At 37.4% G+C, this 15979-nt stretch overlaps 1 protein-coding gene across 5 annotated transcripts in view; it reads left to right on the top strand.

Moving 5' to 3' along the window:
• The first annotated feature begins 1170 nt into the window (after window positions 1-1170).
• Window positions 1171-15979, top strand: part of SLCO6A1 (solute carrier organic anion transporter family member 6A1) — a 117424-nt gene continuing 102615 nt past the window's right edge. For 4 of the 5 annotated variants that reach the window (XR_012376963.1, XM_073888721.1, XM_073888724.1 and 1 more), the window contains exons 1-4: window positions 1171-1693; window positions 10236-10496; window positions 13440-13625; window positions 15671-15767. Coding sequence is in view for 4 of the 5 variants with exons in the window: in XM_073888721.1 (XP_073744822.1) it covers window positions 1378-1693; window positions 10236-10496; window positions 13440-13625; window positions 15671-15767 (860 nt within the window). In the remaining variant the exon portion in view is untranslated. The remainder of the gene's footprint in view (window positions 1694-10235; window positions 10497-13439; window positions 13626-15670; window positions 15768-15979) is intronic. The other variant, XM_025866846.2, reaches the window with a different exon arrangement.

Genomic DNA, 15979 nt, shown 5'->3' with positions numbered 1-15979 from the left:
CAGGTAACATTCTGTTTGGCTCTCTATATTCTGAGTAGAAGCAAAAATCTTAGAATAATTTCTCTTGAACAGAACCATCTTTTTCCCTCTGCTCTCATGCACTGCCCAGTTGGGTACCGAAGCACAAGAATGAGTCCCCCCACTTTCCTCTGTCCTATGCATCCTGTTTCCTTTATGCTTATTAATGTCATGAAGCAATGTGAGGGAATACCCTAGTTGAGTATGATGAATATGGAAAAACTAGGGCATTTTTTCTTCTTATGTAGTGAGCATATATTTGACAAACTGGGTCTCTTAAGAAAGGCAAAATAACATTTCTACCTACTGATTTGTATATAGTAAGGCAAGCTGAGGGTTCAGGTTGGAGGTATGTGATACCCTCCTTCACAGCTCTTCTCAGTGGTTTTTCTTCTGGTCTACCAGCTGTAGCACTTGCTGGCTGCACAAAATTTTGTTAAAGACCTGGGTTGTTTTTAGTAACATACCTCCCTTCTATTGGAAGGAAGATAGTTTCATTTCTCCTGTAAAGTCATCCAGCCTATTTATATGGAAAGCCAATAAGGTGAATTTTTACCATAAAAATATTCAAGTTTCATATTCTACTACTGTTCTCCTATATTCTTTCTTTTCAGTAAACTTTTTATACCTGAGAAAGTAAAACACACCCTGGATCCCATCCCCCTTGTTAGGGAGGAAAATAATAATCCTTTCTATTCTTGGTTAAGGATAGTTTCTAGGACAATAATTTCTATGTGTAAAACACTTAAGAACATTCATTGGGGTATTGTTTTGTGATCTTTGCTGGTTTCTCTAAATATGGTAGAAGTGTCGTTTTCATGTCTCTGATTTCTCCTGGTCCTTCAACAATTTTCAGGTTGTTTATAGTGAGATCATCCAGTTCAAAAAACATTACAATAAGGTAAGTCTGGGGAAACTGGGGACAGTTCCACTATCGCCTCACTGCACATTTCTTCCTTGCTTTCTAAGAAAAAGTATTAAATCTAGCATCTTCTGACTTCCATTAGAGTTACTCTGGTGCCCCCTGCTTGTGTTAGCAATGTCAGAATCTAGTAGTACTAGCTTCCTTCCCTCCCCACCCCCCACTCCTCTTCCCCACGTGGAAGCAGAGAAGGAAACAGCCTTGGAAGTTCTCCCTGGGCAACTGTCAACCTTTCAGGGACGTTTGCTTTCTGCTCAAGGAGAAACGTTCGCTCTGGAGGCTTGGGCTGGAGGCGCCTCTGGTCCAGGCCGGCTGGCCTTTCAGTAGAGCTGGTAGAGGAGGAAGCCCCTGGAAACAACAGGGCACGCCTCCTCTGGCTCAGTGCCGCCCACCCTCTGTGAACCGAGACCCCAGCCTCCGCAGGCCATCAACCGGCCATGCCAGACGCCCTAGCGGAAGTGGAGCCAAAGGCTGCCCAGCTCCAGGTTGCTGAAAATACTTTGATCACCGAGGCGGAGAAGGGCAAGAAAAAACCCCGGTTTATGAAGACGGTTCCCCTTAGCCTGATCAAGTTCCACACTTTTCAAAAAACAGAAAAAGGTCAGGCTGGGGCCACACCCCCTGTCGTGAAGAAGACAAAAGAAAATTTGGAGGGGCCCTGGGGCTTGGGCCGTATAGTTTTTCCCGGGTGTCAGCGGCTCAACAACATCCATTGCTTCCTGGTTTTCTACTGCCTCCTGATCACCTCTCAAGGTGAGCCTGAGAGGGGGTGGAGGTCATTCTGGGGAGTGCAGCCCTGGGGCACGGTGGCGTTGCTGACGTGGCAGAGGCGGGAGAGGGACAGGCGTGAGTGGGGGACTCCCTGGGGTGACCCAGCTTGAAGCAGCTGTAGTCTCTCACGTTCTCAAGGTCTGTCTGGAATCAAAACAGGTTAAACGGGCCGTTACTTTGGGTGCGTGCTCCTGTCATTGCTTCACCTCAGCAGGCCGGTGAGTGACACAGTCCACCTTACACAGTGTTGGTGATAGGGGCCTGACCTCCAGATAGGAAGGTGCTGCAGAGTCATTTAATATTGTTTGGTCATGAATCCTGGGAAGTTCAGGGTTGAATTATTTGGGGGGATTAAGATAAAATGGAATCCGATGTCTGTGATCACCAGTTTGTTTCTGCTTCTGCTCACAATTTTGAGACTGGCTGGCCAAGCTGCTCCCTGCCTAGATTTGGTGTCCTCATGTGTGAATTGAGGAGGTGAAGTGGGACCTCAAACAACCTATATCAGAGAACCCAAATTGGCAAGTGTTTATCTTTGCCCACACAGTTAAACAAAGAATGTGAATTTGAATGCCTTTAGAGCGGGTATGCATTCTTTACTTGGATTGGCACTCACTACTCCCCTTATGCTTCAGATTCTTTACTATCCTGTTTATACTGATGGCATTGAAGTTTGTCAGACATGATCTCTCTTTTTGCTCTAAAATGTTATTTCTAAATAAGTACAATAAAAAGGCTGTATGTGATAAGAATCACATGAGAGGAACACATAAATAATGATCATTTTATCTTGATTTTATCAAAGAAGTTTCTTGGGGAAGAGGCATTTGAATTATGCCCTGATAAATAGGGTACAGTTGTGATAGCTGGAATGTAGCTAAGGAGTATTTATTGTATAAGGAAATGAATGAATGAATGAATGTTTGGATAAATAAACACTCAGAAACAGGAAAGCCTTGTTCCAGAATGGTGAGTGATGAGTTTGGCTTGGATGATGGTTTCACCTAAGCACCAAGAGGAGTAATTATATTTGTTTTATTCATTAATTATAGTGACTAAGATAGAAAAGACACTCATTAAGCATGTATTGGATGCATAAATGAATAGAAAAAGAAGGAAAAGACAATTTTATGAAGGTCTTTAAGTGCCAGACTGAAAATTTTGAGAGGATACTAAAAGTTGTTCACTTCCTACTAATGTACTGGGTGATGAGTAAGGTCCTTTACAGGCATTGTCTCACTGATCTAATCTCCTTACTAGGTTGGTAATGAGCCATTGAAAGTTTTTAAACGAGTGATTCGCAGTCTATGTTTTCAGCTCCACTACTTTTTAACTGACTTCATATAGATCATTAGCTTATCTTGGGTATAACATTGGGTCTTCCATTCATAAAAATGACTTATCCATGTATTTATCAGCTGATCTATTTATTTGTTGTTACATTTTAAACAATTTTGAAATAATTTCAAACATACAGAAAGGGTGCAAAGCTGATACAAATAATTCCTGCATCCCCTCACCCACATTCTCCGGTTGTTTATATTTTACCACATTTGTTCCTTCACCTTTTCTTAATACATGCAGACATTTTCAGACATGGTGCCCCATTACTGCTAAAGGCTCCAGTGTGCATTCTTCCAAAGTGAGGACACTTTCCTACCTAACCATTATACACCCTTCTCAGTCAGGAATATCGGTGCAACACTACCATCAAATTAGGAATTGGTGGCCCCACTCAGATATTGCCAACTGCCTCAATATTGTCTCCTTTTCCTTTCTGGTCCCAAATTCTATCCAGGAACACACAATGGATTTAGTTGTCATATTTTAGACTTCTTTAATCTGCAGCCGTTTCCCCACTTTCTCCTTGTTTCTTATGTCCATGCAAGTCTTTAGGCATATGGGTCTTTCATTCTGTATGTTGAATTTCAACCTGGGTATATTTGATGTGTCCTTATGACCAGACTCAGGTCATGCCTGCCTGATTGGATTCAGAGTATTATGAAATTGGTCTCAAGCATAGTCCCAGAAGATATATCCATTAAGATGGGATTTTAGTGGGAGATGGGCAATCGTTTTTGGCATGTAGTGGCATCATAATGAATCAAGCTATCACTTGTGTTTGATCGGGATGAAATACCAAGTCTTAAAAGCCCAAGTGGCTCTACACTTTACCTGATGGTAGTGATAATGACTATAAGAGGGATTTGATGTATGACCTTATGACCGGACTCAGGTCATGCCTGCCTGATTGGATTCAGAGTATTATGGAATCTTTTGAGTGCCCTTAAGCACTTAGGAAAAGAAAATGACAAATTCAGTTCTCTTAACTCTCAGCTCAAGTCCTGTCTGAAAATTTTGGAGCTCCCATCACAGCCCTAAAAGAAATTCTCATTTCTTTTAACCGTAGATCTTATATTTTTGGAAATCAAACACAAAATTTAAGTGTATGGGTTGATGAGTTGTAATGGCAGTTGAATGCACCATCTCATAAAGTTTGTCCTGCATCTTCTCTTCTGTTACGTATCCAAAAAGAGTTGTTAATTTTTTAGTCTGTTAAGTTTGTTACTTGTTAGGACAGAATGGTGACTTCCAAGCTCCTTACATGTAGAACTGGAATGGTATATAAGTTTTTGTATGGACACATATTTTCATTTCTCTGGTTTTATACCCAGAAGTGGAATTGCTGGGTCCTATAGTAGCTTTATGATTCACTTTTTAAGTATTGCTGTAGGTTTTTCATACATGTTTTATCAGTTTGAGGAAGTTGCCTTCTATTCCTAGTTCACTGAGTATTTTTACTAAGTGTGTTGGGTTTTGTTAAATGCTTTTTCTGGGGGTGCCTGGATGGCTCAGTGGGTAAAGCGTCTGCCTTCAGCTCAGGGCATGATCCCAGGGTCCTGGGATGGAGCCCCGCATTGGGCTCCCTGCTCAGCGGGAAGTCTGCTTCTCCCTCTCCCTCTCCCTCTGTCTGCTGCTCCCCCTGCTTGTGCTCTCTCACTCTCATCAAATAAATAAATAAAATCTTTTAAAAAATTAAAAATATGCTTTTTCTGATTTTTTGTGTGTGTTTGTGTGGTTTTTGCCCATTATTATATTAATATAATGAATTACATTGATTCACTTTCATATTTTGGTATGAAATTAAGAAGTCCCATGGCTTTGCACATTTGAATTTGGTGAAACATTCAAAATAATCATAAACAGAAACAACTTATTTGAAGAGTTTTGTCTTATAAGGTATTTGTCAAAAATTATCTGAATGGAGTATTTTGGCTGAAATATTTCAATAGAAAAAAAAGAACTTCATACATTATTTAGTAGTATTTTCCTTGAACTTACTAGCTATTTATGCACCTGTAGAGAGTGTTTTCTCAATTAAAATGTGACCTACAGTGGAGACTCATTTGAAGGCTTCACATTTATTAACTATTACGTTGAAGGTCCCTAAGACCTCATTCAGGCTGTATGATTCACTAGGAGGATGTGGGACTCAGAGAAAGATGTTATATTCATGGTTATGAATCATTATAATAAAAGGATACAGATTAAAATAAGTAAAGAGAAAAGGCACATGGGACAAAATCCAGAAGAAACCAGGTCCAAGCTTCCATGTATCCTTTCCCAGTGGAATTGCATGGACATGCTTAATTTCCCCCCCAACAATGGGTGATAACACATGTAAACAGTTGCCAGACAAGCTTATGTGAGCCTTGGTGTCCAGGTTTTTTTGGGGTGATCAGTCATGTAAGCACGCAGCATCTCTGTGACTGACCTTAGCTACTCAGACTCCATTACCCCACTCCTACATGCACAACAAAATACACGTTTAGCAGAAATGATGTTGTTAGCATAAATTATCTGATCAAATTGATACATGGCCCAAGGCCTTAGGCATATAACAGATGTTCACCTTAAACCTTGTTTAATATAAACTGTTAGATCAGACTGGTTCTGTGTGGTCCATGGCCTCAGGCAGAATATTCCAAGGGCTCAGAGTCATCTTCCAGGAGCCAACTAAAAGCTAGTCTTGAAGATAGGCATTTTTTAAGCAACCAAGGCCTGCTGAGTTAACACTTCACTGCAAAACTATACAAAGCAACATGGATGAATTGCAGCTAATTTCATGGGAACAATTAGGAAAAAAGATCATACTAAAAATCTATTCTTCAGAAAAAATATGAATAACATTTTATTAGAAGTAAGTATGGCTAAGAAATTAAAGTATGTGAGTGCATATCAAGAATCGTAATCTTTTATTTTTTCAAAGTTATGATATATAATATAAAGGTGTTTGAAAAGTTTTTGAATAAGCTTTTAGCTTCACCAATGTAGTAAAACTTGTCTATAAATGACAAAAATCTTAGGATTTTTTTTACATACTACTCCATTACCAGGCACTGAACCAGGAAAAAAAGAAAGCATCAAAGATGGAATCTGAAGTTGGTTATCTGACCTGATTGGGCTTGAAAGCAATGAAAACAACAATATTTGTGCCTGTGGAAAATAGTATACTGGATGTTTTTGTCATGTAGTGACGTTATTTAAAATGCTACCTAAAATCAAGTTCTCATTGAAGGCACGACTTTGGGAGATGAATGGCTTCTCCAGCTGACTCCTATGGTAGAACTTTCAACTAGGAAGATTTTGGTGTTGATCAGTTGCTTCTGATTGCTCTGGAAAGTTTACAGAAAGAAAATAAGAAGTTTAAGGCATGATTAGGGGAACGTGTGAGCTTCTCTGATGGTTCTATGAGAATCTCATCACTTTTAGCTGCACACTGCGTATTTTGAACAGTTCCAACTCAGAATTACAACGTAAGTTCAATGCACAGATTCACCAGATCACTTTTGTTAGAGTTGAGGTATTGATTGGAGAAGAGTGGAACCTTAAGAATTGGGATGAAGGCATTTGGCTAGAATTCAGTGAATCTGAGGACCATAAATCCCAAAATCCTAAACCTCCTTTCCCAGTAAGAGCAACTATATCTCCTATGTCAGAAGAAAAAGCAATTTCTTTTTTGAAGACACTGAACTTCTTCACTGAAGTTAAGGGAATGCTGATTGCCCTTATGATCCACCCTATTACCCCTTATTGCTGCCAGACTCATAACTACAATTAGATCCCAGCCTTCCCAGAATGACTAACATAAAGTCTACCCTGGGAGATACTATACACCACAAATTTGCCTGCCACTGCACTGATGTCTCTAGAGAACAGCTGGTTTGGAGTGTGAGGGCTACCGTTTCTAAAATGAAGGAAAAGTTTCTTCACTTATTCCACGCACAATTAAGAGACATAATCTTCAGTGAGCTTGTGTTTTTTTTGTTTTTTGAAGATGGAAGTATGTTATGATAGCACTATAGCTCCCCTCACGGGGGGCCCTGAAAAAATAGAGGAAAAAGGAAATCTTTTCCATTGGGCAGACCATTGAGCAATACATCTGATGATCCATATTGCCTAGATACCATGCTGCCGTTGCCTAATGGTTTGACCATTTGGTGACTAGGAGAGCTGGGTAAGTGGCATGTCTCTTTGAATGGGCAGAGTTATCCCGTGTGGATGTTCACCCAAAGAAATCCATTGCAGAGGAAGCTTTCAGTAATGAGATAGGTAACCATCCTGTGAAAATTCCCCAGTCATTATATGTCTTGTTCAATGGGCTCATGTTTATAGTGACAGTTGCCTCAAGAATAGAGGTTATGCAAGAGCTGAATGCATGGATTTATCTCTACCAGTGCTGATGTGGTTATTGCTCTTATTGAATGCCTTATACACCATCATGATCATCTTATTCATTATCACATTGCTTTAAATGAAGGAACTCCTTTTATAGGAGAAGAAGAATATCAGGAAATTCATGTTCATGAAATTCACTAATCTTACTACGTATTTCAGTGCCCAGAAACTCTTGGCCTTATAGATAATTATAATGTCCTATTGAAGACTCAGGTAAGGTCCAGCTAGGAGACAACAATTAAAAAAATGGGGGTGCTGTCCTGTAAGGTGAGGGATATGCTTGGAGATAGCAACCTACATATGTTATATGTGATCAAGAAGTAGAAGAGGGAGTGAATAATTGAAGAAAGAAGTTATCAATTGTGTTTGCATAACCATTTAGAGAAATAGAAACTGCAGCAACTATGCATTTTTTCTTATTTGTTTTATGTGTATACACACACACACACATAAACATATGTGTGTGTGTGTGTATTCTGATTTTTTTTCTCATTTTCCCTTACTATTTTATAAAAGAGTATTGTGGGAGGTAATGTTACAAATTCATCTCTGGGTTGCAGAATATCCCTGAGGAGGGGAATTAATACCCCAACCCCAGAGCTGGACCTATTTAGTGACATTTCTTTCCTTGGCCATTATCCTCTTTGGCCACATCTAAAATGAGAGTTGAAGAGAACTCTTCTCTTTGATGCAACAAAGTTTTTATATCTTGTTTCCTGCTGGTCTTGGTCTGTTAAACTGTTGTTGCTCCAAGTCTGACTTACAGCTTATTTTTCAGTACAGTTCCCTCACAAAATTAGTTAGGTCTATTTATACCTTTCATACCTTTTTATACCATTTATACCTCTGCAATTTACTTTTTTTTATTAAGAAAATCCATTTAGGTTTATGATTGAACTAGAAGATGGAGTAAAATTACCTTGTGATGGATATGCTGACTGGTTGAACTCTGTCTCTGTGTTTTTTTTTTTTTTTTAAAGAGTAAGAACATCTTTGTAAGAATGATAATTGCACAATGTTAGGCAGAAGCATGATGGTGTTGCTCTTACTTTGGTATGCTAGTTTAAATAGAGGAAGAAGGGTGAAAATGAATCCTGAGTAGTCTAAAAGGTGAACTCTGCAAGTTACTTTTCTGTTGGCCATAGACTTCATTATTCGTGGTCTAGACTCACGCCTATTTAGAGGGGCCTAGGAGCCTGTAAACTACATTTCCAAGCCTTTCTTTCTCACTGGCTTCCTCTTAGGTGTTGCCAATGAGAGGCTATGGCAGTAGATTTGAAAAAGGGGCAAAGGAAAGCCTCTTTTTTTTTTTCCTCTCTGTGGTGGTATTTTTGGCAATAGCAGCAATACTGGGTGAATAAGAACTCCTGGATTTATGCTTAGGCATCACTGCAGCTCCATCAGCAGCCAACAGTGGGTGCTCCAGCAGCCAATGCTTATGGCTCTGGCTCTGCAAATGCAAGAGCAGCAGAAGCAGTGGATGGCTATGAGTTGGCTCTCAAAGCATTAGCAGTAGTGTAGATCCTGGCCTCCTGCAAAAGAGAGAGCAGAGCGATTGCAGTTCCAGGGGCAGCAGCCCATGCTCCAGCAACTTCTGCCTCATAGGTATCATGAGTTTTGATTGGTAACTCTTTTCCCTTTTCACTCCAACAAATGTATTACTTTTTTTTTTTTAAAGATTTTATTTATTTGAGAAAGAGAATGAGATAGAGCACAAGAGGGGGGAGGGTCAGAGGGAGAAGCAGACTCCCCGCTGAGCAGGGAGCCCGATGCGGGACTCGATCCCAGGACTCCAGGATCATGACCTGAGCCGAAGGCAGTCGCTTAACCAACTGAGCCACCCAGGCGCCCAATGTATTACTTTTTTAACCAACCTCTGTATTAATTTCTTTATGTTTCAAATATTTAGTACAATTGTTTTTTTTCCTAGTTGGATACTAAGGGATAGAAATGCACCTATATGATACCCTTTACTTAATGTTTAGGAACATGACAATTCTTTGTATTGTTCAAGGATATACACATTGTCAAAAAAGAAGTGTTTAAAAGAGTCAGAATTTATAAACTTCAAATATAGGATATGGGTATGGAGAGAGAGAGAAGAATGCGTTTAGGGAGTTCATGCTGGGCTTCAGATATTTTGACGTTTTATTTCCTGTTCTGGGTGGGATAAATATTCATTAGATTGTTATTTATTCATTTTTTAAAAAAGATTTTATTTATTTGAGAGCGAGAGAGAAGAAAAACAGAGAGAGAGAGAGAGCATGAGCAGGGGGGAGAGGCAGACTCCCTGCTGAGCAAGGAGCCCGATGTGTGCAGGGCTTGATCCCAGGACCCTGGGATCATGACCTGAGCCAAGGGCAGATGCTTAACCGACTGAGCCACCCAGGTGCTCCTGTTATTTATTCATTTTTATAATTGATCAGTACTAAGAATAAAATCTTAGTAAAGTAAAACTTCACTAGTTTTGCTAGTAAAACTTAGTAAAACTAAAGAAAAAAATCTTTAAAGATCAGTACTAAGATGACAAAAAAGATCAGTATTCTCCAGTTAAATAGGTACAGAATAGGTATAAAAATTCAATTAGCAAATATTTTCATAGAGGTTAAGGCCTATTAGTATATTAGAAAACAAATCATGTGCTTATGGATCTTAAACAGTCAGAATAATGTAAAATAAACTTAAATCAATGTAAATTGTTTTGGTTTGTAATGATTATAATGATGTTCTATTTTGTCTCTTAAAATGCATATTATCGCTTTCTTTTTTTCTTTTTACATTTTAGGTGTTGTGTTTGGTCTCATAGATCTGAGCATTGACACTTTTGGGAAGGACAATCATCTGAACGACATGGGGAATTTATTGTTGTCTTTGACTTATGATATTTCATCTTGCCTGATAGTAGTGTTTATATCATACTATGGAGGGAAAGGAAACATACCAAGATGGATTACATTTTCCTCCTTTTTAGTAGGATTTGGATCACTTTTATTTGCTTTTCCATACTTTAGTGGTGGAGATCATAAAGCAAGTGCAGTCACTGGAGGTAAGATTATAAAAGGTGCATCAAATTATTATTCATTTAAATATTGGCTTTAGGAACTTAAAATAGACTGTAATACTTGTCTGTACATCCATCCATCTGTTTCTGTGTATATTACCAAGTTTATTAAGCTAATTAATTGTAGCTCCTTACTAACATATATATGCCATTCTCTTATTTTCTCATGATCATATATCCTTTCATGTAAGAGATAGGCATAGGAAGAAGAAGGAATATTTTGGGATCATTATTTTATGAAATTGTTTCTCTTTTGTCAGTTTTCGTATGTATTATAAATCTCTTGAGAACTTTGGTAATTCCTTATGTCTTCCACAATATGCTTTCCTTAATCCTTTATTCTGACCTCAACACACATACACAAAAGCACAGATAAATACATAAATAAACACACAGAAAAAGAAAGATCAGACTCCTACCATTTCAAAATGGGAGCTGCCCTTTGGCATAGGACTTGGAATCTAAAAAGATTAGTGGCTTCTTCACTTTGTCATTTTTAGAAAGATTTATTCTGGGCGCCTGGGTGGCTCAATCGGTTCAGTGTCTGCCTTCAGCTCAGATCGTGATCTCAGGGTCCTGGGATCAAGCCCCGCATTGGGCTCCCTGCTCAGCGGGAAGCCTGCTTCTCCCCCTCCTTCTGCCTCCCCCTGTCTGTGCTCTCTTTTTCTCTCTCTGTCAAATAAATAAATAAATAAATAAATAAATAAATAAATAAATAAAATCTTAAAAGATTTATTCCACAACCTTTTTGCTATTGCCTGTAGATAAAGGCTATTTTGAAGTTTCACAGCACTATTCCAGGCACTATTGTGTTGGGTACATTTTTGCTGTGTATAGGTCATAGCAATGTTAAAATGGATTTACCCATTTTGGCAACTTTAAACTGGACTTTAGTGAGACTTCGTGGAAAAAGCCATGAGGATGTCTCCATGTGTGTATGTATGTGTATATACATGCTTATGATATTTAAAAGTATGTTTATGATGTGTGCTCACAATTCAAAAAATATTTCATATTAAATAAAGTTTATATAACATTTATTATTAAATAATATGTTGATATATATCCTCAATATATGAACTATATAATATTCACATATATTTATACTATTTTATTCTCTTGGTGGAAAACATTTATTTTCAGATGTTGGAGAGCAGAAATCTCAGGACCATGATCCCTAGGAGAAGGGAAACAACCAAATTGAATTTTACAGGAGAAGGCAGGAGTAGCAGACTATGGACGTATTTGATTATCAGGAGGCTGAATGACCTCCTTGAGTTTAATAATTATGAATTCAAAGTGAGATTTGCATGGTTGTGTGTTTTCTCCCATCCATATTCAGCTTTACAAGTATAAGAGCAGAGTAAGGAGAAGAGTTTAATTTGAGGAAGTTTGCAATTTTACCAAGGGATTGCTTGATAAGAGAGCAAGGGATTTAAAAGTGCTAAAATGACAATGGGAGAAGTGAAGGACATGAGGTTATTGGGATGGCGAAAGGAGCAGTATCAAAATCGTAGTGGGTTTTAAGGATTGTTGTAATTGGGTTACTAGAAGTGAGCTGGAAAGATAGGGATGTTTTGAATGTGGAATGCTTGAAATTGCAACTAAGAAAGGTTTGTAGTTATTGTTTTTGAAAGTTTAAAATTAATTAAGTGGAGTACAAGTACATGGGAGGAGAAAAATTCAAAGGACTAAGAGATCAGGGTATTTAAAATATCACATTGATACTGATGTCACCACAAGTTAACATATCTGATATAATTGAATCATCAGTATTTTGAATCACAATTCCAAAGACCTCCTCCCACTTGACATGGAGTCAACTAGCATTTGATATGGATACTGACCCGGATGAAAATTTCCATTAGTGTACTATATTGCAATCTGCACTCTAGCCAGTTTTCCACAAAAATACTTTAAGAGCGTTTGTTAAATTCCCATCAAAATGGACACAATCAGAACGATCTAATAGCATTGCCTGGATCTACCAATCTAATAACAAATGCGATTCCAAGAAACATTTACTTCCTATTGTTTTACAACCATGTGAAAAAAAAAGTATAAGAAATAGACGGCCACCTAAAGGAATTTAAAATCTAGTGGCTTGCCATATAATGACTAACTTTAATGGAAATAAATTTTTATTGTATAATTCCTCCTCTTTATGAGAAGAAATTAGTGGGTCTAAAAAGAGAAATTATTAATTAATTAATTAATTAATTTATTATTTTTTAAAAGATTTTATTTATTTGAGAGAGAGTGAGAGAGAGGGAAAGAGAGCATGAGCAGGGGAGAGGGAGAAGCAGACTCCCCACTGAGCAGGGAGCCCGATGCGGGACTCGATCCCAGGACCCTGGCTGGGATCATCACCTGAGCCGAAGGCAGACACTTAACCGACTGAGCCACCCAGGTGCCCTAAAAAGGGAAATTATTTAAACAGAGTGACACAAAGTTAATGTGAAGATTGCTGATGAAGTAGATATAGAACTAAACTCAGAAAATAATCTGATAATACAGATAATCTAGAACATTAGAAATACTTTTTCCTGGGCTTCAAAATCAGGGATACCAGTTGCCAAATTTAAGAGGAACATATGTATGTTGTGTATGTGTGTGTATGTATATACACCTATGCACACATAATTGTGTATATACTTGTTATTGTGCATACACATTTATATTTGGTTTATAATATATGCATCTTTTCCAGTATTCCCACAAAATTCCTTTTATAATTACATTTTTATGAGCATATAATGACTGATTTTAGAACTGGTACCTTCAGTGTAAATGAAATGTTTGTGAAAAAAAAGGCACACTGGTGCAAATAACTTTGTAAAAGGTGAAATATTTCATGAGAGATACTGCATATTTGTTGTGTGTTTAATTTTTGACTCGTTTAACAAAAAATAATTATCTTTCCAAAAGATATTTGCCAAGAAATGAAGACTAAGAAGGTTTGCAATAAAGCGGTACCATCATTCCAAACAAAATTTATATCTTCCTTCATCCTGGGGCAGATTCTGCAGGGAGTAGCAGGAATGCCTCTTTATATCCTTGGAGCAGTCTTTATTGACAACAGTGTCACCACACACTCAGCTGGTATTTATCTAGGCAAGTTTGTTTTCCTCTCTCATATGGTCGACTCGTTTTGAATTTTTATTGAGCTTTTACATCTTGGTGTGCATATCTAAACTGATACGTGAGTGCTAATTATTGGCCCTTATAATAACATTGTAATAAGTGATAAGTGGTATGTTTGATTTCAAAATCACATTGAGCTGCCTAATTCTGAGGAATTGCTTAAGATTTGAAATTGTAGACAAGTCATCTGAAAGTCATCAAAAAGATAAAGAGAAATAGGGTGCCTGGGTGGCTCAGATGGTTAAGTGTCTGCCTTCAGCTCAGGTCATGATCCCCGGGTCCTGGGATCGAGTCCCGCATCGGGCTCCCTGCTCCTTGGGAGCCTGCTTCTCCCTCTGCTTCTCTCTCTCTCTCTCTCTCTCCCTCTGTCTCTCATGAATAAATAAATAAAATATTAAAAAAAGAATTAAAAAAAGATAGAGAAATAGGAAAAGGACATACTTTCTTAAGTAATAAAAACTATACTCTTTCTAAGTATTATGTCTAATACATATAATACGTATAACATTGATATATATGTTGTATCAAACTATGTAGATTGCATTTCATTTCTCTAGGAAAAAGTCTCAAATTATTAGATTTATTGTTTGAATAGTTGTATGTTTAAACTTTGGGGACATAGGGGAGAAGTTGCTGCCATCATGTTCATAAGGGAACAAAAAATTTGTTTCCTGCCTCCTCCGTACTTGATTCAGTGTGGTGATGAAATCATCATCATCATTGTCCTAAACTCTTTACATGCATTAACTTACTTCACCTTTTGTGGGGCTCAGATATTTTGAAGTTAATGAAAATATAATCTTGTTCATCCTACCAAGGAGAGAAGTGATATGCTATTTAATTGACTACAATGTAGTACCTTCTATTTCTAATCTTTTATGCCATGGTACCCTACAGTGAGTGACCAAGGGTATATCTCATGATAAAGCTGTATTTCTTTATGTTGCAATAGCTATGGTCTTGGTAGATCATCTATCTGTACGGAGTTATCTATCATATTTTTTTTTAATTTAAAAAAAATTTAAAGTGTTGTGAAGGTGACTTTATCGAACATAGCATTTTGCACCAAAATAATTATTTTTTCCACCAGAGGTAAGGAAAATTATGTCAATAAATTAAAATAGATGATATTCATATTTATGTCTGCTTTTAGAAAAAAAATTGCAGTGATTTACTAGTGTTGGCTGAGAGTGGCAACGAATCTGTTTGTTTTATATTTGGTTCTACCGAATGGTAATTAAAATGCACATCTACACACTGAAAAAAGTTGCCACCTCCTGCCACCATGGCAGCTAAGGTGAAGTATACAAAGCTACCACAAAGTGTAATCAGGTATATTGAATTTATATTTATATTAAATGGTATTATATTTATATTAAATATATAGGTGAAACAAGATACAGTAAATTATATAATTACTTTATCAAAGTTTCTTTAATATATGCATTGGATGATATATGTATATACATGATGGTTAATTTTATGTGTCAGCTTTGCTAGATTTGTTTGGTCAAACATCAGTCTAGATGTTTCTGCTATATTTTTTAGATGTGAGTAATACAGTCAGTAGACTGAGTAAAGCGGATTACTCTCCTCTATGTGGGTGAGCCTTATTTAATTAGTTGAAGGCTTTCATAGCAAAACTTAGGTTTCCCAAAAAAGAATTCTTTCTCCAGACTGCTAGATAGAAACTCTGCCTGAGTTTTTCCAGCTTCCTGACCTACCCTGTGGGTTTTAAGCTTAAGTATGGACTCAAAACTGTAATATTAACTCTTACCTGGATTACCAGCCTGCTGGCCTGCCCTACAAATTTGGACTTGCCAGGCCTTATAACTGTATGAGGCATTGCCTTAAAAATCTCTCTCTCAATATCCTATGGGTTCTGTTTCTCAGGAGGACCCTGACTAATGAAGTATGACATGAGGCTTTCAGAAGTAATCTATTTCAGTGATATAATTTTTATCATGACAGAGCTCGCTTATATAGTTGTTTGATGTTCAGTATTCATTTTATAGGCATAGTGGAAGCTTCAGTAGTACTCGGATATTCTTTGAGTTATGTGATAGCAGCAACCCTTATTAAGGGCTCTGAGAACAGAACTTCTGGAACTAGGTAAGCTGTTTTATTTCCTTGTTTGTTGTTTACATTGTGTAAAATATTTATTGGATAGATACTGTAGACTGTAAACATATATATTTAATTTGTAATAACCATATTTTTAGGAAAAACGTATGTAAATGTGACTGATATGCACATATATGTACATATAAATCTAGAATATATACTTTTATCTTTACTGTTTGAAATGTAATTTTAAAAACACT

Source organism: Callorhinus ursinus, unplaced genomic scaffold (assembly GCF_003265705.2).
Source record: "Callorhinus ursinus isolate GAN/ISIS: 27379988/994484 unplaced genomic scaffold, GSC_fseal_2.0 scaffold3, whole genome shotgun sequence".
NCBI classification, from domain to species: Eukaryota; Metazoa; Chordata; class Mammalia; order Carnivora; family Otariidae; genus Callorhinus; species Callorhinus ursinus.
The sequence above is the reverse complement of the archived record's forward strand: the minus strand, read 5'-3'. Positions and strand labels throughout refer to the sequence as shown.